Source organism: Mesocricetus auratus, unplaced genomic scaffold (genome assembly GCF_017639785.1).
Source record: "Mesocricetus auratus isolate SY011 unplaced genomic scaffold, BCM_Maur_2.0 Super-Scaffold_100014, whole genome shotgun sequence".
Taxonomy (NCBI): Eukaryota; Metazoa; Chordata; class Mammalia; order Rodentia; family Cricetidae; genus Mesocricetus; species Mesocricetus auratus.
In genome coordinates, this window is record NW_024429197.1 from 53,855,156 (window position 1) to 53,880,001 (window position 24,846).

General features: G+C 39.2%; 1 protein-coding gene across 11 annotated transcripts in view; it reads left to right on the forward strand.

The window, feature by feature from the left end:
* Bnc2 (basonuclin 2) overlaps positions 1 to 24,846 on the forward strand; it is a 399,488-nt gene that overhangs the window by 244,388 nt on the left and 130,254 nt on the right. For all 11 annotated transcript variants that reach the window (XM_040757207.1, XM_040757209.1, XM_040757210.1 and 8 more), the window contains one exon: positions 13,252 to 13,354. In XM_040757207.1, the coding sequence (XP_040613141.1) occupies positions 13,252 to 13,354 (103 nt within the window). The remainder of the gene's footprint in view (positions 1 to 13,251; positions 13,355 to 24,846) is intronic.

Sequence of the window (24,846 nt, forward strand, 5' to 3'; positions counted from 1 at the left end):
GCATTTGCAAATTATGATGGTAAATACATGATGGATTTTTTTTCTAAATGTTACACTTCCAATTTTAGACCCTTAGGCCTGGAGTTTGTAAATAATGCCCAGTCACAAATTTTTGGATTTCTAGAATTTAACAAAAGTTATATACACTTAAAAGTCTTAATGTGACATACCCTCCCCAAATGTGATAATATGTAGAATTGTAAAGTTCAAAATAAATCATAAACTGGTACTCTCGGTAGTCTAGCAGATTCAGTGTCTTAGGAAAGTGTTGCAAAACTAAAAACTTGACAGTGTAGTGTCTGCCAGCAAGTGATATGAGTAGTAACAGACTTTACTTTTTTAAATTATCCCAGCTACAATTGCCGATACCAAGTATGTGGGGCTTGTTCAGTGGTCGCACAGTCTGCTCGCTCCGAGGTGAACATGCCTGTACTGAGGCTGATTGGTGGTTTGTGGTGCTTATTTGTTCCATGACACCTCAAAACTGAGGTTTCAGTCCCCAAAGCAGGAGAGGACAAACTTGGGACAATAGGTATGAGAGGGAAGAATGCCACCTCTTTGTGAAAGTCAGAGCAGGCTTTGAACCAACAGGACCAGATTTATTCTGTACACTAAATTTACGGGAGCCTATGACAAAGCACATGCATCTGATGCTTGTGTTTTCTGGTGTGTAAACTAGACATATGTCTGCTTGTGTCCACGTGCAGTCAGAGAAGGAACACTTTTCTGTGAAATAATGCCTTCCTTCAGAATTGCTGTCAATTTTCATAATTTTGAAAACATTTCTTTTCTAACCTACATCAAAAGGGAAGCCAGGTTTTTTTTTGTGTATGTATGTGTGTGTGTGTGACTATACATATGCATTATAAAAAAAAAGTGAGTCTACTGTAATTACCAGTTTGCAGAGAGAATTCCTGCAGGGTTTGTACTCTCCCCATTAGTAAAAGAGATAAGTTGAAATGTATTAAAATTTCACTGTACAACTGGGAGTTTTTGTTCACAGTAAATGTGTTAATGTTTCTTCATTGCTTGACTGTTTGTGTTTAAATTTAGGCAGCGTGCCCAACAGGGACAAAATTATAGGATAAAGCAATGTATAAAAGAAAATCCTTCAGAGAGCACCAATAAGGCTCTTTTTAAAAATAAGCAGTTACATATAATAGTATGTGGCTACAGCCATAGAGAAAAGTTTTATCTGTCTATTTCAGAATTATTGGAATTTTTCTTTCCCTTGTGTGGAAGTTAAGAGGACTGCACTTATGTCGATAGGTAATCTACTTGGATGTGAAAACATCTATTATTTTATTCATTGTTACTCTTGAAAAAAGAAGAAGAAGTGATTTCCTCTTGTCTTGGTGATGAAGAGAGGCTAGTAGCATTTAGTGAGAGAGGTGATAGATCACATTTTCTTTCCTAGGACGGGGATTCTTTCTAGCTAAGAATTTTAATTAGAATCATTATATTTTTGCAACATTTTTCTGTGCTTTTCTTTGTAGCCATGAACTTAGTAAATGCCATCATTCAGGTAGATAGGCTTACTTTTTAAAAATTAATCTAAAGCCATTATCATCTAGTGTGAATATATAATGAAATTTACTAAAGGCTGCTTGTTATTTCTCAATAGTCTAGATGGATAGAAATAGAGTTAATCAGTAAACACAGGCTACCTCAGCTTTGGCCTGCATGGGACCAACACTCCTTTCTTGTTCAGTGTTGAATATTTATTTCTCACAGGTTTGCCTTCTGTAGTTTGTTCTGTTACCCAGTGTCCATGGGTCATCTCTGATTGTCTCCACAGACCCTGACACACATAAAAAGTGATGCCAATGCCCAAAGTATGTGTCTTCAACTTGAGGTGATGGCATCCTAGAAATTGTGTGTTTAAATCTACTCGATGACAGTAAGCTTAGGAATGTGAAGGGGAAACTGAAAATGCATATGTTTGTGTCTCCTTGTTTGTATCCTGAGCATGAACAGCCTGAAGGAGGATGGAAAAGCAGATCGTATTGTGTGTCAGCTTATCTTAAGATATAGCTTGATCTTAAATAAGTTGGCTGACCCTACAAAAAGGCATTTATTTAATTTTTATTTCCTTTTCTACAGTCTTTTTTGAATTTTAAACTGGTAGACCTTGAAGTCATTCAGAGTCATTATTACTTTTTTTTTTACTAATTTGTAGAAAGGCACATATGAAAATTGAAGTTTTGATCTGATGGAGTGATTTTTGAGTTCTTATGAACCATTTAGAGTCTATCAAGTAAATCCTTCTTAGTTCATGGATTATTGACCCAATGGACCATATTAGCTGCTTCAAAGCTGTTATCACCCATTATGGAGACTCAGCTGACACACACATGAACCCAGTCCATGTGCCCAAGATGACATTAACCTTGTTCTGGAACACCCCCTTTTCTCTACCAGGATTTCTATTTATTTCTCAATTTTCAAGAGTTAGCTCATAGTTCATGACAGCCGTTGCAAAGGTCTCTTGATTTTTCTCAGTGGTATGGGAGCTTTGTTAGCAGCTATCTTGCTGTCTTCCTCTGTAAAGATATGTCTTTTTGGTTTTTAAATGAACTAATCTTTAAAATGAACAAGAGAAAAATACACTATGGGGTACATTTTACCCCAGATGCTTTTAGATTCCTGGATGCTTGTAGATTCTAATGAAATTTGTGGAAATTTTTTTCTTGGTGTTTAAATATAGTCCTTTTAATTTGAAAAAAACTACCAATAAGAAGAAACAGCACTGTCTCTCTCTCTCTGTCTCTGTCTGTCTTTCTCTCTGTCTCTTTGTCTCTGTCTGTCTGTCTGTCTGTTGTCTGTCTGTCTCTCTCTGTATCTCTCTCTGTGTCTCTCTGTGTCTCTTTCTCTCTCTCTCTCTCTCTCTCTCTCTCTCTGTGTGTGTGTGTGTGTGTGTGTGTGTGTGTGTGTGTTTAAATGCATTGCCTGAGAGGCTTCGCTCGAACAATTCCAGTGACTCCAGCTACTGGAAAAGCAGAGACGTGCCCTCATTGATTTGTACAAAGCTCTAATGAATCCAGCACATGTCTCAGCACAGACCCAGGGATTCTACCATCTACCATTAATAATGTGTAAGGGCACTCAGCCTGTTCTTCATATTATTATCATTATCTGTAATAGGTGTGATTCCTGTGGTGATACCTGCATTTAAGCAAAGAAGCGTATCCTTATGGGGTAACTGTGATATACCAATATGTACACAATGCAAAGTAACAAAATATTTGTTGGTGTGTGTTTACTAGTGGGCATTTTGAAGACATGGATGAATAGGGTGACTTGTAATAAGCCATATGCCTTGGAAGCATTTCCGCTTATGTTCAAGAGCTTGAAATTTCTTAATAGGACCATTTAAACTCCATTAAATACTGTTTGTGGTCTCTTCCTTTAAAATGTACCAGTGTTGATAGATAGGCTAGTGTAAGCTAACTGCATAACGGGTACTCCCTTTCCAGTTGTGGAACCTTCATGCACTTGCCCTTTTCCCGTTCCTATGGCTTGGTTCACATCTAAAGACTGTTAAATTCCTGTTGCAACTTACTGAGGGTGGGGCAACAATGTGAACTCCTTTTGCTTTCTTTTCAGACATGGGCTGTGTGGAAACAGTCCAGCTCACTAGCTGCGGCTGGGTTACTTGGGGACTTCTTGGGGACTCTTTTGTCTTGTTTGAATAAGAATCTATCTTCAGGGATTTTAGTGATTAAACATGAGAATGTGTTTGAAGTATTGTGTAAGCTTGATGGCAGTGCACAAACATGGGCTATTATTAGTCTCACAAGTGTGCCTCTCTTGTTTTGGGGAATTGTCATTTGAAATGATAAATTCCACATGTAGCAACTTTCCTGTCCCGTCAGTTCACTATAGTGAACTCTTCCCAAACCTAGGGCAATAAATTTAGTCAAAAAGTCATTTACCTTACTCTCTTGCTTGATAAATGGATTGATTAGAGTGCTTTGGGATCTTAAATAATATAATCAAATCTGTTGTACTGAAGAAAGGATCTAGTAGAATATTCATTTCTTCACATCCCTGGTTTCACCTTTCCTCTCTTCCTTACTCCCCTCCCTCCTTCTGTTATATGGGGGATTAACTCAAGGCTGTCTTATAAAAGGATGAAACTCTGGGATTTACTCAGCCTGGAAATTCTGTGTATTTTTCTTAATGGGGACCCTAGTATGCCATTTGGGAAAGAACAATAGCATTGACTTGAGATGCTATCTTACATCTGCCACAACAGGTTTTGGATTATCCCTAAACCTATCTGCCTGGCCACCAAAGTACAGAATCATTGTGTAAACTGCATCCTCTTCCCAGAATTTGAAGATGCCTCCGAAAAAACAGGACATGGGTTTCTTATTGGCCTGCTTCTTGCAGAGTAGGGAGGAGATTTTTATAAAGTATATATAAAAGGTTTATAAACCTTCTTGTATCACATTACAATTATAAAATTCTTGATTAATGTCTTCCCTATCACATTAGTAATTGTTTCTTATGAATGACACAGAGATGTGTAATCACATTACCACCTTTTGAATTGCATTAGTGAAAGTGAATGAAAAGTGTATCAATGGAAGACACAAGCGCTGATTCAACATAAAGTAAAACGAGGTGAATATTAATTTTTAGATGGTATCAGGACATTTTGGCTCCTTATATAAAGTTATGTGCCATTAAAAATGCCAATTGCTGTTGGGCTGTAGTTCTTTTGTTGCTAAGTGTGCTATCTTCTTTCATCTTAGTGATACTTCTGATTGCTGTTGGGCTGTAGTTCTTTTGTTGCTAAGTGTGCTATCTTCTTTCGTCTTAGTGATACTTGTATCCATTGCAAGAGTCTTTTTCTTCTAGTTGTGTCATCCTGGCTGCCTAAAAAGTCGGTCAGATTTTCAAGTATACAAGCACTGAATAGAATATCTGAATTGTTAACTGTTAGGATAGAAACTGAAATGTTTTACCCAAATTGAAATGCCTTTTCGTTTTCTGTTTTCCTAATATTACTAATTGCCTAACAAAATAGTTTATATTACTATTGACCTGATTAATTAGGGTTGGGGGGTGCATCCACACTCAGAAGCTTACATGCTTTGATGCCACGGAAGCATAAGCATTTTCCTTATATAATTGGCTATATCCCGCTGTTGATTTTTACTCTGAACTCTTAAATTATTTAAGTGGGGTCTTCCTCATGTCGATTGATGGTAGGCTATGATCGTGAGGTAATGACTACAGATGCTCATTGGATCTGTGTCTGAAAATTTATGTGCCTCTCTGTGTTCCTTTCTCCCTGTTTAGGTATTCACACAGTAATAGCACTATTCGCAGTCATGTATAATGATATGCCTGTAAGTTTAGGGGTTTCTCTTTGCTTCTTCCCCTCTAAACTCAATTTGTTCCTTGACTGAAGTCATGTTTACCATCATAGTAAATCAAGCAATACTATGAACCTATGCTTGACAGAATTCACCACTGCCATCTCTAAGTAGATTCTCTTCAAAGTTTTTAGAATCTTGATATAATTATGGTTGTGCATTATAATTGAGATCTCCCTCTCTAATGTTTAAAAAGATGTTCTGGACTTTCCTGAACAATGGAATCATTTAAATGCTAGTTTTTAAAACAGATACATTAGGTTTTAATATCTTGAAATAAAAATGTTTTTAAACTTAAGTATCATTGAAATTCCCTTGTTCACCTTCTGTGTATTAGTTCATTTAGTATTTAAATGGCAAATTAGCACTGGGTGGAAGACAGATACTGATACCATGCTATACTGTGTCTCCTGTGAAAGAATATCTTAGGGAATTAATGATTCAGCATCACTGAAAATCATAATTGGTTCAAGATCTCCTGTGCCCATTTATGAATGACTTCATTGAGATGTGTTTCACACCCCATGCCCTCTGCCCATTAAAATACTTGGTTTAGTGTGGGTTTTTTTTGTATATTCACAATTATGTAAGATGATCATTAATTTATTTTGTAAACATTTTCATCATCCAAAAGGTAACTCCATGTGTTTTAGCTTTGATTCCATCACCCCCCACTCCAAGCTTTAGGCATCTATCAATGTACTTCTGTCTGTACAGTTTCCCTGCTGTGGACCCTTCATGTGAATGGAGTTATGCAGTATCATTAGGGCCTTCTTGCTTCTTCAAATTAACATGATGCATTCCATGTCCGTTTAGGTTTTAGCATATATCACTTTTTATGGCCAAGTAATATTTCATAATAGGAATATATCACATTTTTATCTACCTGTTGATAGAGAACAGTATTTTTAAAATAGAAACGTCAGAGTGAGGTTTGTATCTCTTGATTTTAACAGTAGTCAATGTTCTAAGGTTGACTTTGCTGGTGAACCTCTTTGAGTTACTTTGAAAGCATTTATTATGAAAAATGGTATATTTTCTTGGTTCATAATTTTTCTTTTTTTCAACCTTATTCATCTTTGATTTGTATAACCTTTTGTGTTTAACAAAGTGTCTACTGTTTAAACCAATGGTACCTTCCCTTTGTGGTGAGTCCAGCAGACTTTTTTCATCTGGAGCATGTGCAAGGTTGATGTATTTTCTGTTGAAAAGACAAAAAAAAAAAAGATTCTCTGAGCACACAGTTACAGTAAAGTGATCATTTGCCACCTACTATTTTTCATAATACATGAAAAAATTAGGCAAAATAAGAACATTTATCTATTTTTTTCATTTTCAAGTTAGGTTACTAGCACATAATATGTATGTTTACCATAACTTTTCACTAAACAAGTTTTTAAATAGTGTTAAAATAACAATGTTGTTTCTCCTATTTGTAGCCATTACTCATCCATCCTGAGTATAGCAGCATTTGTCTTAGAGCTGAAGAAGCTGTAAACCCTTAGCATAGATAAGCTTTATAATCACTGATAATCACTAATTGTAAACCATGTGTGTTACTTATTCAATCTAAGATTTCTTTCTTTGTAGAATAATGGGTACTATAACGACTTTTGTGATAGTCTCATTGCCAGAACTATATAGGATTTTTTAGGTTGTTGAGAAAAAGGGAGTATGTTTGGATATGATCTTTATAACTGTATAAAGTCTTTGGGGACATAGTCTATGTCTGCCCACTGACACACTGCCTAATTTACAATATGGATTGTAAACTCCTTTAGGCCAAAGGATAGGCAGACCTTTATTTGCAACTTGGAAGAGTTTTGTAACCAAGAAAACAGGGTTTCTCTGTGTTGTTTTGGAGGCTGTCAGTCCAGCCCGGCCTCGAACTCACGGACAACTGCCTGCCTCTGCCTCCCGAGTGCTGGGATTAAAGGTGTGCGCCACCACCGCCCGGCTCGTGTGTGTAATTTTTAAATTAGAAGGTTGAGGGTGGTGGTGCAAGCTTTTAATACTAGCACTCAGGAGGTAGGGGCATTTGGATCTCAGTGAGTTCAAGGCCAGCCTGGTCTACAGAGCTAGTTCCAGGACAGCTAGAGCTGTTATGCAGAGAAGCCCTGTCTCAAAAGAAAATAAAAAGAAATGAAACAGACAAAACCTAGTAAAAGTCAATTGCTTACGTGCTGAGAGTAGAAGTCAGCAGTAGAGTGCTTGCTTAGTGTGTTGGAGGCCCCAGGTTTCATCCTCGGCTCTGGTGGTGAACTGGTAACAGAGGTGAGGCTGCTCACTGCAGCCTCTGCTGTCCACCCAAACGTTATAGTGCCTGACTCACAGCAGAGACGAGTGGTGGGATGAGTGCTGCCTCACAACAGCATTTCCCCTAATTGAAGGTTGATGTGAGTTGTATGCTTCAGTATTAAAAGCCTGGATTAATTTTTCAAGAAAAATTTTATAACTCAAGTTGCAAACCCTCCTTTTTGCCCCCAGAAAATAGACTATGAGAATGTGAATTAAAAAAAAAATATTTAGTTACATATGAGAGTTTGGCCAGAGTTTCAACCACTAAGAAAGAGTGCCCTGCTAATTTGTTTTGTTATGTCTTTTGGTGGGTGGGGAGGTTGGTGGAAAGTTAAAATCCAGAACTAGATCCAAGAGCCCCACCCTCTCACTGTGATTGCTCCTGCATGTATGTTTTACATGTGTGTTTGCCTCGTGGCCTTATTTTGCGTGTTATTTTGTGTCAGGTGACTTGGGTAGTTTGTTCTTCATAAAGGGCAACTATCCAGTTCATTAGCTTGTGTGTAATTCCTTTGTTAGTTACAGTATTAACGGAACAACAGTTTGCTTTCCCGGGAAATGTCCTTTGTAGGAACCCTAATATTTGGTCTATATAGTCTCAGAGTTAGAGCCAGCTAGTGTAATGAAACCAGTCTTGTTTCACCGATAGTCAAATCAGGGTTTGAATAGATTTTTTGGGGTTGAGCCAGAATACCTCAAAACTATATCCTTATTTAATATTAAAACCCATGTCACTACTTTGTTTACCAACTATCTTTCAGGTTTCATGTGTGCCTTTTTCAGATGGGTCTTGCTTACATTGTCCAGTTCACTGTTAAACCCCTGGACTTAAGCAACCCTCTTGCCTCAGCATCCCAACTAGATGGAACTATGCATTTGTGAGTTACTGCTACTGTTCCTGATACACATTTGAGTCTGTACACTTCCCCTATTGTGCTATAGGTAGAGGAACACAGTGAATAGTAATTGGTAGAGTTCCTCCACTAATATCATTTTAGAGCCTTTAAATGGAAATAATAATATTTGTCATTAGCTTAACCTGATTATATATAAATATACATATGTATGCAGTCACTGATTTATTAGTATTAAATATATGTTACATATTTGACAAAATACTGGAATAGAATTTAATACAGTAGGAAGATTCCTAAGTGAAAATATGAACTATTCCTATATATATCCAGAAAGTTTCTTGAGATCATCAATAGTTGTCATTTGTTGAGCTTTAACCTATCCAGCCAGGGTACCCTATGCCTTATGTAGATTAATGAAATCCTTTGACAAAATTACCATGTAATTCATGGTAACCATTATTAATAGATGAAAAAGGGTGCTCGATGAACTCCATACCTCCATTTTTTTGAGAATCTCATGCATATCTTTCTGGTTTCATATTCATATGTAGCTGAGGATGACTCATTGCCAAGTCTGATGACCTAAATCAGCTCTCTGGAACCCGCAGGGTGGAAGGAGAAAACCAATTCCTATAAAGTTGTCCTTACTTCTATGTGTGCACTATAGAGCATAGATGCATACTTGAGTAAGCCGTTGCACATGCACGTGTGCACGCACACGCACGTGCACACACACACACACACACACACACACACCATACCACAAATACAATGAGCAAACGTAATGAAAGGGAAGAAAAGACATTGGATGAGCTCTGCTGTCAAAAATAAGAAACTGATGATAAGGCAAAGATAATAAATAAAGCAATCCCCATACAGTAGGACCAAGTGGAGAGAAAGTTGGTTTGACAAGGAGAAAAGAAGAACGAACAAATTAATTAGGAGCCATTTTGAATGGTCTAGGGAAAACACAACTGGAATTCAGGTATTAACAAATGAGAGTGGAAGGCCAGGAAAATCAAGGACAGATGAATTTTGGAGTGAGACATAAGTCAATGAAACTGCTCTGTGACAGACTCTCTGAGCAGGAACAGCCCTTGGTGATCGCTAGCCATTGGTGCAGAGCACTCAGACATACACCTGTGTTTGAGATGCCCGGGTGACTTCCGGCAAGGTACTTAGTTATCACTTCAGGTCCCACATATGTGACAGGAAAGGAGTAAGGGAGTCAAGCTCATAGTCTTTTCTTGGTAAGTTATCTAGTACATTGCCTGGAAAATGGTACAACATTCAATTAATTAATCTAGCTGTTATTAATAGTAATGCACAGTAAGAAGTGATTGTATTTGGATGGAAGAATAGAGAGGAATAGATGGTAGTTCTCTACCCTGTTTAAGAACTCTTATTCTTGGGGTCTGCAAGCCCACTGCCTGCAAATACCAAGTTGGCAAGCCTTGCACATAAGGACTCTGTCATTCATGTCTTGCCACTTAATACAGTGACTGGCTCCGAAGTGATGTTGTTTGCATGATGCTGATATGTAGGAGAGAGTGGAATTGCCAAATTAAGAATGAAGAACCTGGTCATGGGCAGAACCTGTGTTTATTTACAGTGGTGAAAGATAAGTTGCTTCCTGAAAAGCTGGATAGTCAGTCTCTGCTACTTGGGAATGAAGGCAAGTTAGTATTGTAAGTTGCCCCAAGGTCTAGGAGGAAGAGAAGACTAAAAGAGGAACCAAATGTACTGAGAGCATTGCTTCAGAGAATGCAGCTTCAAGAGCCTGTGGACAAAATGCAGTTGGCAGAATTCCAGTGTAGATGGCATGAGGAAGTAGAGACATGGATTTGGGCATGCATAGATTTCTCTTTCAAGAAACCCACGGTAAAGGTAAGCAGGGGCGATTAATTTCAAGGCGCTGTGGGTTTACATGTTTCTTGCTGTTCTTGAAAGTAGATGGGAAGAGTTACAAGGTAGGTTAGAGGGATAGGGTAGCTCCTGCAGCATGTTCTTGAGAGCTGAGTGGGCGAGTTACAAGGTAGGTGAGGGGGTATGTGAGCTCCTGCAGATAGGTCCGTGTTAGCCAGCCTGAACTCTGCTTCCTGCAGAAAGAAGTAGGACTAGCTGGCTGAAGCTTCTGCGACCTTCCTCCCTTCTGGTGTTCCAGCGTCTCATTCAGACTGTGCAGTGTGTACAGGTCTGTGAGGGTTCCCAGCAGAGGAGAAGTCCTCCATCGTTAGCTAAGGGAGGAGTGGAAGATGCTCAAGAGGACTGAAGGCCCTTCCACTGCAGCCCTTCCCACTGTCTCCCTGAAGCACATGGCCACTTCTGAGGCTTAACCAGATCTGATAGTGTAGGACAGCCTATTCTGTAAGTGTTCCTGCATTGGGTCTGTTCTGTTGTGAATAAATAGTATGTCAAAGTTTTATGCCATTGCAAAAACATTATTTAAAACAAAGCATCCTCTGAAGCCACAGTAGTCTCTTACTCAAAATATGTATTAAACTGTATTGTTTAAGTATATGTAATACCTTTAGTGAGGAATTGTGGTCTGTGCAAGTCTGAGTTTTAAAAAGATAGATTTTCTGGAATTTATAGAAATACAAAATGCCTCTTCCGGGGCCCAAGTGTTAATATATAAAAGGGTTGGGGTGCTCCAGTGTTTTGTATTTGCATGTAAAAGGAATCGGATCCATAAAATCTTAAGAAAGCATTTGAAAAGATTTAATTCCCCCATGAACCAGATGAAGATTGAATTCCCAGATGAATCAGATGGATCAGGTTATTAAAATAGTTCTGAATGAATGAATGAGTTAGCCAGTGCTAATTTCATACGTGCGCGCATGCGTGTGTGTGTGTGTGTGTGTGTGTGTGTGTGTGTGTGTGTGTGTAACATACTGTTTTATCCTAGAGTCAAATATTGTCCTTGGAATATCATTTCCTTTTATTACACACTCCTCGATTTTGATAAATCCGAGGCTTTAAAAATTATTTACTAATGTACTTCAAGTATTTTTAATGTTAATATAGTCTCCATATCTGAGCTTATAACTGGATACTTTGTAAAGCACCCTGTTTTTAGTGGAAACATTGTAGCCTAAACTTTTGTTTTGGTCATAGTACAACAACATCTTGAGATCATTACTCAATCAGCATGTTATGGGACTAAGCTGTTTGCAAACATGTTCTGATATATCTTAGTATGGGAACTGGAAGAGTATTAGAAGAGTATTTCTCCTCATGCCCATCTACTCCTTTAATCACTAAAACACGCACCCAACTTTTGTAACCTAGATTAGGTACAATCTGATGACTGACATTAAAAGGAACTCTGAAATATCAGATGGATTGCGCAATTAGGTATTTCTTTAGTGTGGAACAGAAGGGAGAATTAAGCCTGAGGGAGTATAGGCTGAGGACTGTCACTTCTGAAATAAGGAGGCACCCACAGAGAGAGCATTCATTTGTGAAACAAAAAGTCTAATCCTGCATGGCCTGTAAGTAGGGAGAAATCCATTGAGTAGATCTTTGCAGACAGAGTTGGCACAAACATGTTTATAGTATCTAGAACACTGATACAAGGGAAATAGTTTATGTTGTAACCCAAATGCTTTTGGGAAGTTGAGCTTTTGGAGTATGTAAGTGTAGCTATCAAGTACCTATCTGCACTTTCAGGTAAAACTTCTTGAAGGATCCCCACCCCATCCCTATCATCCTTGATTATATCTAAATCTCTAGGAGATGTTTTCCAGAAGTTCAGATAGTCACAGTAGATTTTAATAGGTTAGTGATCAAGTTAAATCCCTCCTGCTTCTAGAATTTCCATGCACCCAAAAGTCATATATATAAGGTAAATGTATTAACTGGTGTCTTCTGGCACAGGTCAGCACGTTTAGTACAGTTTATAAGCATGGGTTTCAGTCAAGGAAAGTTATGCTCCATTTATGGAGCTTTCTAAGAATTCACTTTATAATATGACTGGTGAGATTATTTTTAAATTGCTTATACAGAATTGAAAGACATGTGTGTGTGTGTTTTCTAGGATAGAATTGTACTTTTCCAAGTGTAGAGTCTCCATGTAAACATTTTTCTGTTTTATATCTGATCTCAAAATAAAGTTTCAATTTATTTTCGTGTCATTATTAAGATAAAAAATTGCTTTTGTTTTAAAATAGGAATGAAACTAGAATCAGTAAGTAAAAAAACAAGAAATTGGGAAATGATAAATAATTATATGCATTTAAATGAAAGCTAATAAGAGGGATTTTCTAATATTTTTTGTCTGCCATATTTTGCTTTTTTATACATTTCCCTTGGCCAATATTTGATTGGTATCTTCTTGAGTATGTACTCTCTGTTTTGCATCATTGTGGAGTAGCTGAATAAAATAAACATACACAGCAGCAGCAGACTTGTTTTTCTTTTGGAGATTCAGTGTTAGAAATCCTTTGGAAACATAATCCTTTATCCACGTGGTCTCCCCTTGTTTTACCTCTGTACTTAAAGGCTTTAAACTGTTGTGCTCGTGAATGAGCTTTGCTTTCTCAACCCTTTGTTGTAAAATATTTTGATGTAAAATTTACTTTCAAAAGTCTTCAGAACTTTACCAACATAGAACCTTTAAAGGTAAAGATGGGTACTATTTGCTGAAATCAATGAGAAACGAATTGCTTTGGAACCGATGCTGATTGTCTTCTGCTCTCTGTTTTCAGGCCATCCGCTGCACACTGGTAAATTGCACGTGTGAGTGTTTCCAGCCGGGGAAGATTAACCTTCGGACTTGTGATCAGTGTAAACATGGCTGGGTGGCACATGGTGAGAAAAATCTAGATTCCTCTTTCTTTTGTTCTTGTTATGTCTCTGTGTGTGCACCCACATGTGTGCATGTGCAGTGTTATTGTTGTTGTTGTTTTAAGAGTAGTTGTTGACCTGGAAAAGAGAGCAGTTAGCTGTGTTCCAAGTGTTAGTTAACATTCATCCTACAGCTCTCAAATAGCATATTCTCCTTCCCAGGAAGAAAGACTAGGCAGGCAGCTCTCGGCAGAAGGGCGAGATGTTTATAGAATACTTGGGCAGTGGGGTTCATACTGAGCATAGCAGCAGCCAACAAGTACCAGGCCTGATGGAAACTCAAACATACCACAGTTGGCCTTTCAGGGACTGGACCTCAGAGGGAATCTGGCAAATCTTCCTTGCTTGGGAACTCCTCCTCAGTGACTGCACGCCCTTGTCGTGTGTGCTGAGTTTATCCTTCCAGATGTTAAGTTCTGTAGGGTTTAAGGAGGGTGAGTGAGCGGCTGGTATCTGGAAATGTAACCTGTAAATACCCCATCAGTGTGCCCTGGGATTAGAGGAGGCCCATGTTGTTAAAGACTGCACTGTGTGTAGGTGTCATTGGAGTGAGGGTGGCCCAATGAAGAGTCTAGTGTGGGGATTGTTTGCCAGGTACAAAGTGCTGTTCCATCAACGTGGTTTTACTGCATATCTAACATATTATTGCATGTGGTTTATGTTTATTGTATTTAAGCAAAAGGAGACATGGAAATAAGCAGACATTTTCTCCACCTCCTAGACTGTGTAATTTTAAAAGATAGGTAATGTTTATAGAAGAAACTCTGGCTTGAGTTTTTTGACAGCCTCGGGTATTGGCTCTTAAGTGGACATACTCTTCATTCCCCAGCAGTGCCAAACATTCAGTGGGTTGTATTTTTTATAAATGTCATGTTATTCTAGCAAGATCTGAGGTAACGCCACCAGGCCATGTCTTGAAATGCTTTTAATTTATCATGTACCTCACTTGTTTGGGCATGTGTGTTGGAGTTGTAGGAACCTCTCAGCTGTGTTTCCATGAGAGAGATAGTAGCATAAGGGAAAGACATTGGAAGGAGTATGCTTAGGTGACACAAGCACAATCTGCAATCTGTCCTTGAGGGATAGAACCCTTCCCAGCTTCATTACCAAAACCAAGATGTTTAATACTTAGACCAGTGAAGCCGCTGCTGTGGTGGCAGACTGCGTGCTGCTAAATGACATTTCCCCTGTGTTGGTTTCCTAGGGCCTCTAGCTTACAACTTCCTGAACCATGAAGGATGATGGGGTAGTGTGGGCATAGACTGTTCTGAGGTGGCTGGGTGTCTTAGACAACAGAAGTTTATGTTCTTGTAGCTCTGGAAGAAGGGTCCTAGAGGTAAGTTGTTAGCAGACTTACTTTTATTCTGAGGGCATTTTAGTCTTTAGATGGCTCAACTAGCATGGTCTTCGCCTCTAGTGCTTCTGGACTTCATCTTTTTACAAGGGCACCAGTCAGACTTGTTGCTGAGGGCCACCCCAAGGGTCTCATTGCATCTTTTAAGGCTATATATTCCAAACATAGCTACATTCCAATATAACAAGTTGTGGCTTCTAGTATATAAATTTTGGGGGAGCATGAATTGATCTATGACAGCTTTTAGACATCCTTTGTATTTCCTGTAAGAAATTTGTGTGTGTTTGTGTATGCCTGTGTGTGGGTGTCTGTCTGTGTGTCTTTGTGCATCTAAGTATGCACTCATAAGCTCATGATCCTCCAGTCTTTGCTGTGCTGGGATTATAGAGACAACACACTGCTTTGCCTCACTGAGGGTTTGGATAGAACCACTGTGCCTAGCTGGAAGTATTGGTTTTGCTAGAAAATAGAGACTTTATGCTCCTTACCCATCACATGAAGTCATTGAAGGCAGGGTGATGTAGGTGCTTCTAAGGGTCTCTCTACTTTAATGGTGTGTTACTTAACGTGACCCTCAGTTTTCTTACTTCTAAATTACGGTACTAATAGCAGTGTTTTAATGTTGAAGGTGTAGTTCAGTGCTAGAGTATGTAGTTAAGCATTTGTGAAGTCCTGAGTTCTCCTGTCAAATGCTACTTTATAATCTTATAGTGGTAAACTAGTGATGACATGAAGGCTTCAATAAACATTCTATGTGAAAATACATACTGGGCAGAAGTTGAACAGTAGGAGGGGTTAATAATTAAACAAAGGGCTTTTATTTTCCATCCAGAGCTTTCTTGTATTAGCATCATCTGTCTGCTGTAGGAGACTGGAGAGACAAGCAGTTGACCATGTCACTAGAATTTGTTTTATGTATCTACTTCCATGTGCCGATTACATTAGTTGGGTAGTAAAACACAAATGCTGGTTTTTTTCCTTCCTGAAAAACATGTTTTAGTCCTGGCCAGTGAAGTTTTTAAAAAAATTTTTTGAAGGATTTTTGAGTTTTTAATCATCTTGAATAGGATGTTTCTATTACAGTAAACTACTTTCCCTACTGTATTATTACAAATGCTTTTGCTAAGATACTAATTTTAGGGTTTCTCAGATCTAAGTAAAATTAATCCCAGTTGTTTCCCTCACGGTGATCATCTTGACCTTTCTTCTACCTCATAGTATGGACATATCTGTACATAACTTGAAATGCATACCAGGGATTTGCAGAGCCCACCCTTCCCTCTTCATTAGGGCAAGTATGACAGTGAGGGTTGGCTCCCAGCCTTGGAGTTGGCAGAGGGATGAGAGCGCCCACTCACTTTGCCCTTAGCATTTCCACTAATTGCTTCATTCCCTCCCCCTGCACAGAAACCCTGAAATCATGTCTCCAATTATTTCTGCTCAGGTGAGACATAGCAGTCTTCTGGCTGCCTTACCCACACAGTGTCCTCTGTGTGGGACAAGGAGGAGGTGACTTGGCCTCTCTAGTGTGTGATTTCTTTCCAGAAGTGTGTGAGACAGAGAGACACGACACTACCACACAGTACTGTCTCATGGTAGCATTGGTTGCATTCTGCTTGTTACTGTGGTGTTTAAAACACAAATTCATGCACATATACATGCACATGCTAACAGGAATACTTGCTGCTTACAGATAACCAAGTGCCTAACTCACACATTCTCTATTTAAAGAAAAAAGTTAGAAAAAATTTGCTGTCTTTTGAATGTCTTCTGACATCTCTTTTGTTATTAATTTCTAACGTGTTGGGTTTTATGTGTCATTGTATAACATGTGCATGCCTCCATGTGCAAATACACAGACTCACACACATATGTGCATGTTTGAATGTGTGCATAATCCATAGCCCTACTACAGATTGCTTCTTAAACTTGCTTGAGTTGAAGACATTAACTGCCTTCAAAAAACCTTGGAGAGATGTTTTTAAATATTTGAGAAGAGATTAATTCATCCTCTCAAAACTTGGGTGTGAACTAACTTAGGGGGCAGCAATGCTCCTTCCGAATTACTTCCTTGAAATCTTTAGCACTAATGAGTCTGGGTAGGGGCGCTCAGAACAGTTATTGGATGCTAGTAGAGTTTCCTACCGAGTCAAAGTTAAAAAATGATTTCCTATATTCCCCATTTGACCAATAGAAAACAAGGCTTGTTGGATTCAAATTTTTAAAAAACAAACTTGTTTTCTTGGTATGGGATAGCCACCTGATGTATATAATAACTAAGTTGATGGGCTTAGGGCTTCTAATTCTGTCCTGTTTCTACTCAGAGTCCTTACAAAGGACTGTCACATCCTGCCACCTAGTTCACTTTACTCCTGTTATTCCCATCTGTCTTGCATTGTCTCCCTGTACCTCTCTTCCATTTGCCCACAATGATTTGAGTGAGTTTTGGAAGTGGAGTTTTCCTACAAGGCCAACCTTGCTGGTGCAAAAATGTAAATAAAATATAAAGATGTGAGCATTAACAGGCCCCTTTTCTTGTGATACATTTTTGTTGGTAGAAATTCAGTTTATATTCTGACTCTCTCTTCTAACACTAGACATGCAGCCTTCCAACAACCACTTGCAGACTTGAGTCTTCAGTCAAAGATTTGGCATAATCTTAAAAAAATCGACTTGGTGCTGGGTGAAGGTGGATGAGAGCAAGGAGGTGACTCTTCTCCATTCTCCCTCTGAACTGGCTGTCAGGAGACCTGTCACCAACAGGAGCTGTTGCCTTTGTGAAACGGGCAGAGCCATTTGTTGTCTATTACTTGTATACGAATTCTAGAGTCCACAGTCCAGATGAAGACATTATTTCTAAACCTTTAAAATCAGAGGGTAAAGTAGCAAATGTAAAATGGTTTTTAGAAAACATTTAATTATAAGCCAAGACCGTTGTGAAGTTGTTTTCATACAATGGTGAATACATAAGTTTCATAGCTGATAAAAATGTGTGCTTTTTAGAAATGTAATTTATTTAATTTTTCCCTTTTCTGACCTAGTAGTAATTATTTGTTCACGCTGTCTTCATTTTACCTTTCATCCAATCAGAATCAGTTTTGCTGCTTGTGAGTTTGACAGATGTTTTAGAGGGACGTTTGGAAAGAACCAGAGAATTGATCAGTGAACAGTATAATACAAAGTGAATTTCATAGCAGCATGCAGAGTACAAATTATTTTCCTTATAGACTACTTTAGCATTGAGAAAAGGACAGAATACTCTCCTACCAAGCTGAATGAATGCTAAAAGTTTTCATTCACTTCCAGGTGATCTGCATTGAGATGAGTGTTGTATCTCTTGGCTGATGCCTCCCTATAAAAATGTTGTCGCACTGGAATTCTTGCGACCACTTCTTTATTATGTTCTACTAATGTGATCTCCATTTATTGCTTGAAGTTTATTAGGGAAATACAACCCTACATTGTTACTTTAATTATTCTTAATCAAACCTGCTTCTTTCCTACCCATATTTTATCTAAACCCTTTGGTGTCTTTAGTTTTAGTGAGAAGGCTTGCATCACCTGGACCATCTACCACTAACTGCTGATTAAATGTATGCATAAAGTATTTTATCACCAGGCTTGGGTCAGCAGCACATGGATAGAGACCCGTGGTGCACGCCTTTAAAGGTGTGCTGGACTGGAAAGGGAGCTAACCCAGTGTCTGCTTAGAAGAATTTCTCTTTCTAGTAGGCCTGTTTCTTCTAGAGAATGTACTAGAACCTGGTTGTACATAGCTGCAAAATTCTTTTGTTAGAGAAACCAGCGTTTGCTGCCCCTGCACTCTGTTGATGGTCCTGGTCTCTCCATGAGGAAAGTCCTTGAACATTTTTGCACTTACTTCACTTGAGATAGTTAAAACAAGGCCATTTCCTGCCTGGCACATGAGGCTGTTGCTTGACCTGAGGGCACAGTGCCCTCTTCTGCTCTCTCCTCTCCTCTCCTCCCTGATCAGGGCTGATAAGCCGTAAAGGGAGGACACCCTGAAGCAAAGACTTCTGCTTGATTCATGGCACAGGCTATCCTCTCATTGAGTCCTTCAGCGGCTTGTTCCCATTGCTCTCTCAGCCAGCCCACCTTTCAGATGTTGCCTTGAACTTAAATTTTCTTACAGCAGAGCTCAAACAGTACCTCCTTTTCAAAGTCCTGGGCCTTCTGCCTGCTAGCTTCTCAGATGTTTTTGTAATGGGTTGTAGCATGAGTGTTGCAAGATCTAGTGTCCTGGGTGCAATCAGTGCTGGCTTACTGGTCAGAGGCTTCCTGGGTGAAACTGAAGTATACAGATCTCTGTCTCAGATCATGAAAAAGCTCTATATCAGTTAGAGAGAGAATGCTGGAAATGAGTTAAAGGGACAGCTGTTGAATGAGGGGGCTTTCAACTTGCTCTAGCATTGGCTGTCAGAATCTTTTCCAGGTTATGTAATTATATTTTTCTCATTTACCTGTGAAATATAAATGATGAAAGCTTCTACACAAGGTTCTTCTAAGATTAACTGTACTAATCCATATGATTTGTACATAGTAAATCCTGCTAAAGTGTTAGTTGTTTTACTTACTAAATCAGAACAACAGATATGCTATATCAAAGTTGGCTAGTTAAAAGATAGCTGTAGGCAGAGTACTGTCTTTCCTGTGTTTCAAACTCTTTTATGTGCAAATTCAAATAATAATAGGGATGTGATTAAATATCACAGTGGTTTGAAGGAGGATAAAATAAGATGGGAGTTTACCTAATGTTCTGGCACAAGAATTTTAGCAGCAATTCCTAATATGAAGTCAATAAAGTGAGTCTAAACATCAACATTTATGAGAATACCTAAGAATTTTAGCACTTAGGAGGTAGAGGCAGGAGAATCAGAAGTTCATGGTCATTCTCAGCTACATGGTAAACTTGAGGCCAGCCTGGTATACGTGAAATCCTGTCTCAAAGACAAAAACAAGAGTTTCTTGAAGTGTCGTATAGAAGGAGTTTTCTTCAGTGTTGAGTTCTGTACTAGTTATCTTGGCTGTTGTGCCCAGGGGCACTCTGTATTTAGGGACAGTCTTTTCCTCCAGGAACTCTAGGGCAACTGTACATGTTCATACCCCTAGCATGCGATATGAGCTGTATTTGAACAGAGGTACAGAGAGCTTTACCCCAGGAGTCACTTTGTGAGAAGTATAGACCAGTTAAAATGAATTGTAGTATATATATGCGTTTGTTGGGCAAACGATAACAAAGTGGCGTAGTTATCGGTTAGTAAAAGCTGCTTTTTACCTATGTTCACACCTATCCTTTTGCATGTGAACATTTTGATGGGTGTTTTATCCATCACTACTTTATCATTTTATTGCATTTTATGACATCATAAATTTTTATATCTTGCTAACGATCCTACAGGAAGCTTAATTGTTTATAGGAGCATCTTAATTAACTAGAGTTCACCAGGTTAAGCAGAACACAAATTGAAGGGGTGATAAATGAAACACCCTCCGCTCCTCTCCTTTTAGCAGATGCACTATTCACATAAACTAGTCTCTTCGCCTGGGTCCAAGGACTCACGCAGGATCATGCAGTGTTGATGCTCCCCATCATTCTGTCTCTCCGTTATATCATAATCGGTGGCTTCCTCCAGTTTCCCTCCACTCCATGGAACTGCGATAGGAATACTATCTCACAGAGAATTCTCACATGTATGCTATGCTGAGAGTCCTTAAGTATTGTGTCTGCATCCCAATCTTTTTTTTTTTTTTGCCAAGTGTTTGCACCCTTCAGATCTCTCCAAGTCAATCTTTTGTGATCATATACTCAAATTATTTTTGTGTTAGAAACGTAATAACTGTCAGTTCTGAGTAGATGATGAGGGGTGTCTGTTATGAGGTCTGGTAGCTATGTTGCATTCTCTTTTCTGTGGCTCTCCAGTAGCAGTGGAAGTTCCACGTTGACCTACCTCGTGAGTTTCCCAGCTTGTTGGTGGTGAATTGTGACACAAGGTGTGGGGTTACAAACTCATCCGATTTAAATGGCAGTTTATCTGGGTCTTGGATTCATTTGACCACCAAAAGCGATGTCAATGCTAGACCTGGATGTCCAATAAGAACCCTTCCTTTGAGCCCTTGAAATGTGGCAAATTCAAACTGAGATGTGCTGTAAGTATAAGTGTAAACTAGGTTTGGGAGGTACTATCTTAAAAAATACAAAATTATCCATAAGAAGCATTCCTGTATTGTCTACATGTCAACCTCTCTGATATATGTAATTTTGTCCTTTTTTTTTTCTTTTTCTGCTTTCATCAGTAAAAGTAGAGAAGTTGCAATTTAAAAAGTACCTCGAGGGCCTAGGGATGTAGTTCAGTTGGTACTGGCTTTCTTGCCATGCACAAAGTACTGGGGTCAGTCCCCAGCACCACATAAAACATGTCTGCAATTTCAGCACTCAGGAGGTAGAGGCTGTGAGGATCAGTTCTTCAAGGTCATCCTTTGAGTCATTGTTAGTTCAAGGCCAGCCCAGGATACACAGGGCCAGCCCAGGACTCACAGGGCCAGCCCAGGACACACAAGGTCAGCCCAGGATACATAGGGCCAGCCCAGGATACACAGGATCATCCCAGGATACACAGGGCCAGCCCAGGATACACAGGGCCAGCCCAGGACACACAGAGCCAGCCCAGGACACACAGGGCCAGCCCAGGACACACAGGGCCAGCCCAGGACACACAGAGCCAGCTCAGGACACACAGGGCCAGCCCAGGATACACAGGATCAGCCCAGGATACACAGGGCTAGCCCAGGATACACAGGGTCAGCCCAGGATATATAAACCTCTGCTCTCCCACCCTCACCCCCAAATTGTTGAATCCTATTACTGTCACCATGCTGTTGGAGGCTGTCTGGGCATAATAGCCTGAACTTAGAAAACCCAATCTTAGGTTGAAATGGGCTGGTAGCAGAGTGGTTAGAACTGACCTGAAAACCTGAAAGCCTCAGTTCAGGCTCTAGTCTCCTATGGTCACTGTGAACTCTTCCCCAGAGCCTCCCACTTTAGCGTCTCCACAGGATTAAACATGTGTAGTCCTTCCCATGGTGCCCTGTTCATGGGAGAGGAGCAATTTCCTGCTCCTCCAACTCCCTGATCTGCACTCACAGAGTGAGTGAGTACTCGTGTATGTGCTTTGAGTGCCCTACCACTGGGTTACAGGAAGCTAGTTTCTGTATGGTCCACTTACAGGAGGCTAGTTTCTGTATGATGCCATCCTCCCCTGAAAAGGATACTTCATTTTTGTGATGCTTCTGTGTTACATAAGACAAAGGTTTATGGAAATTTATTTTTTCTGTATGTCTCTGTCTCTTTCCCAGAAGTCCCTTGCTGTGATAAACAAGGCTGCTGGTTCCTTGTCTTAATTCTCATTGCTTCATTCCCCTTGAATCTTCACTCTGTTCTTCCTTTAATTTTTCTCTAAGTTTTTTGACAGCAGAATGAGGGAGGGGTATATGGAAGGTTTTATAGCTCCACTACCTAGGAAATGCATTTTAAGAACATTAGCTCTGTTGGATCATTGAAAGGTGTTGGAATTTTTGTTTCATTTAAAATATACAGTCTAGAGTAAAAAAAAAAACTTAGTTTTAGTTGGTAGTTCTTTCAAAATCCTTTCCCTGCAATAATATGAGAGTATTGCTTTCCCCCTTGGCTGATGAAGTTTTCCACTATCAGTAAAAATTAAAAAACAAATCAACTTCTAACATAAAAGAAAACACCTGTTTGGCTTGGAGAGCTTGGCTAGGGAGATCCTTTTTCTGACATGCCAAACGGGACCATCACAGGGCCTCTGAAAAAAAGTCTTTTTTCCCCCTCTATCTATTTCATGTGAGCATTGGCAGAAACTCTGACAAGCAGTTCTTCATATTTTATTATGTTCTTGTCTTCAGAATCTCTGTCAGGCAAAACCCTTGTCAGCGGAAAACCTGTCGTAGGATCAGAGGAGACAAAAACAGGTGTCACACAGGCAGTCAAAACTGAAGGGAAAAAAAAGATTAGGCTAAAGAGAGAGAGGCAGACAATTACATTAATGCCATTGCTTTTATCTTATAGATGTGTGTTATTATCTCGGGGTGCTGAGTGCGCAATTGCCTCACAGAAAAGCAGACAGGAGACAAGGGGAAACTTGATAGTTATTAACCGAAGAGGCAGTGTGTCAAAGCTGGATGGGGTTCAAAGTTTTACGGAGGGAAAAAAATGCAAGCACCAAGCAACGGCTGTGTGGCTCTGCTTTCGGCTACATAAACTTAGTAGCGGTCTAACATTTTCTACTTGGAAAAAGATCACAGAGAAAAGAATAATGAAAGATTTGATATGGAAGCTTTGGGAGTAACATTTATTCTACATACATGCGACTCAATCACAGAACCTTTTCTGCCCCATAAACTCCTGCCACAATGTGAGGCATGGTGGGGCATGAGACAGGCATTTGTCAGTTCAGCTGTGTTGTTTGGATATGTTTAAAACACCTATTATCAACACACTTTTAATTAAAAAAAGCTATTAAGAAGCCCTTTTACTAAGTGTGAACATCTGTACATGCAAGCTGTAAATTAGAAGATCACATATGTGTGCCTCAGTCAGAGACTAAATGAATTTGGCAAGTGTTTTCTATTACTGGGTTTTTAAACACAGTCATATCTGAAGGAAACAACAAATGCTGCATTTCACAATTTGCATTGATTTTTTATTGTGTCTGTTGGTACTGATTAATAGAACTTTTCTAATTAGAAATTAGAATCATTATCATGATCAGATTAGTAAACAGAACCCAAAACAGCAGCAAATATCTTTTGTGTTTCTTTGTTTTTGCTTATTCCCCAAAACTTGTTTTCTAAAAGCTGAAGCCCTGGTGATGTAGAAAGTAGTTTCGTTTTGCCAGTTGCCTAAACCCTGGAAGATATTCAGTCTTGTGGATAACTCCCACGTGTCAGGCAGCTAACTAACACAGGAGGGGTGGCAGGCGTCATTCCTACCTGGCCACTTGTATATTGGCTGATGTTAATGAAACATCACCAGAGACATTGTTCTGGCTGTGGGCACTTTTGGGTCATATATTTAATACTTGGTTAGTTTAGATTTTTGCTAGGCTCTAAGACTTCCTTTTCAACATTTTTAATGAGCAAATCTTTATATCAGGTCTTTGATTCCACCAGTTATCAATGCAAAGCAGTTTGATACTCGATATATGCATTACACAAATCCAGCAGAAAGCAAACATCAGGGTTGGGAGTGCCTGTGGTAGCCAGGTGTTTTAAGGGATTCCATGTAGTGGAAGAAAACTAAAAGATTGATTATAGATTTAGAATTCAGACTGACTGACTGGGGTAGAAGAAAAAAAAACTGATGACACAAAGGTAAAACATACGTTTTTAAAAAATGAAAAAGTCAGAGTCTAGTAATTTCCCTTAGATGTTTGCTACATGACACTGGCTTACAATGTCAGTGTTTTCACCCAATCTTGAAATTTTTCCTTAATGTATCTGATAAAAGTTTAAAGCATGTGCTGCATTTACTTGTTTCCTTAGTGAAAATGTTCTACAGCTATATGCCTCTTCAAGGAAATTAAGTTATAAAGGTGACGGTTTGTTTATATAAGAATTCAGTTTTTGTTTTTTAATAAAAAGACATGTAACACACCCAAGAAGCAAATTAAAAATTTCACGTTACATTTTAATGGGTTATGTTTTATAGCCAGCATACATTTAATTCATTGATATAAACATTGAATGTAATAGGGGTTGTGTAGCCAACTTTAGGCTAGTCTTGGCATCTCAGCATGGGATAGAACCACAGCAGTTGTAATAACCCTGTAAAGCTGGTCCCAGCAAGGAAATGCTATTACCAAAACTGTTCGTACAGCTATTGTCAAGTCTGCAGATCTATTTTTCTCTTTCCTCTTCACCACCTTCAAGGAAAGTTGCTGCATAGGCGCAAGTATGTGTGTGCCCCTAGACTTGGGCCATGCAGGGAAGAGGAAAGAGGAGAGCAGGGAAAAGAGCCCAGTGCACCTGCCTGCCAGGAGTGCCAGCTTCTGAACACCCGCAT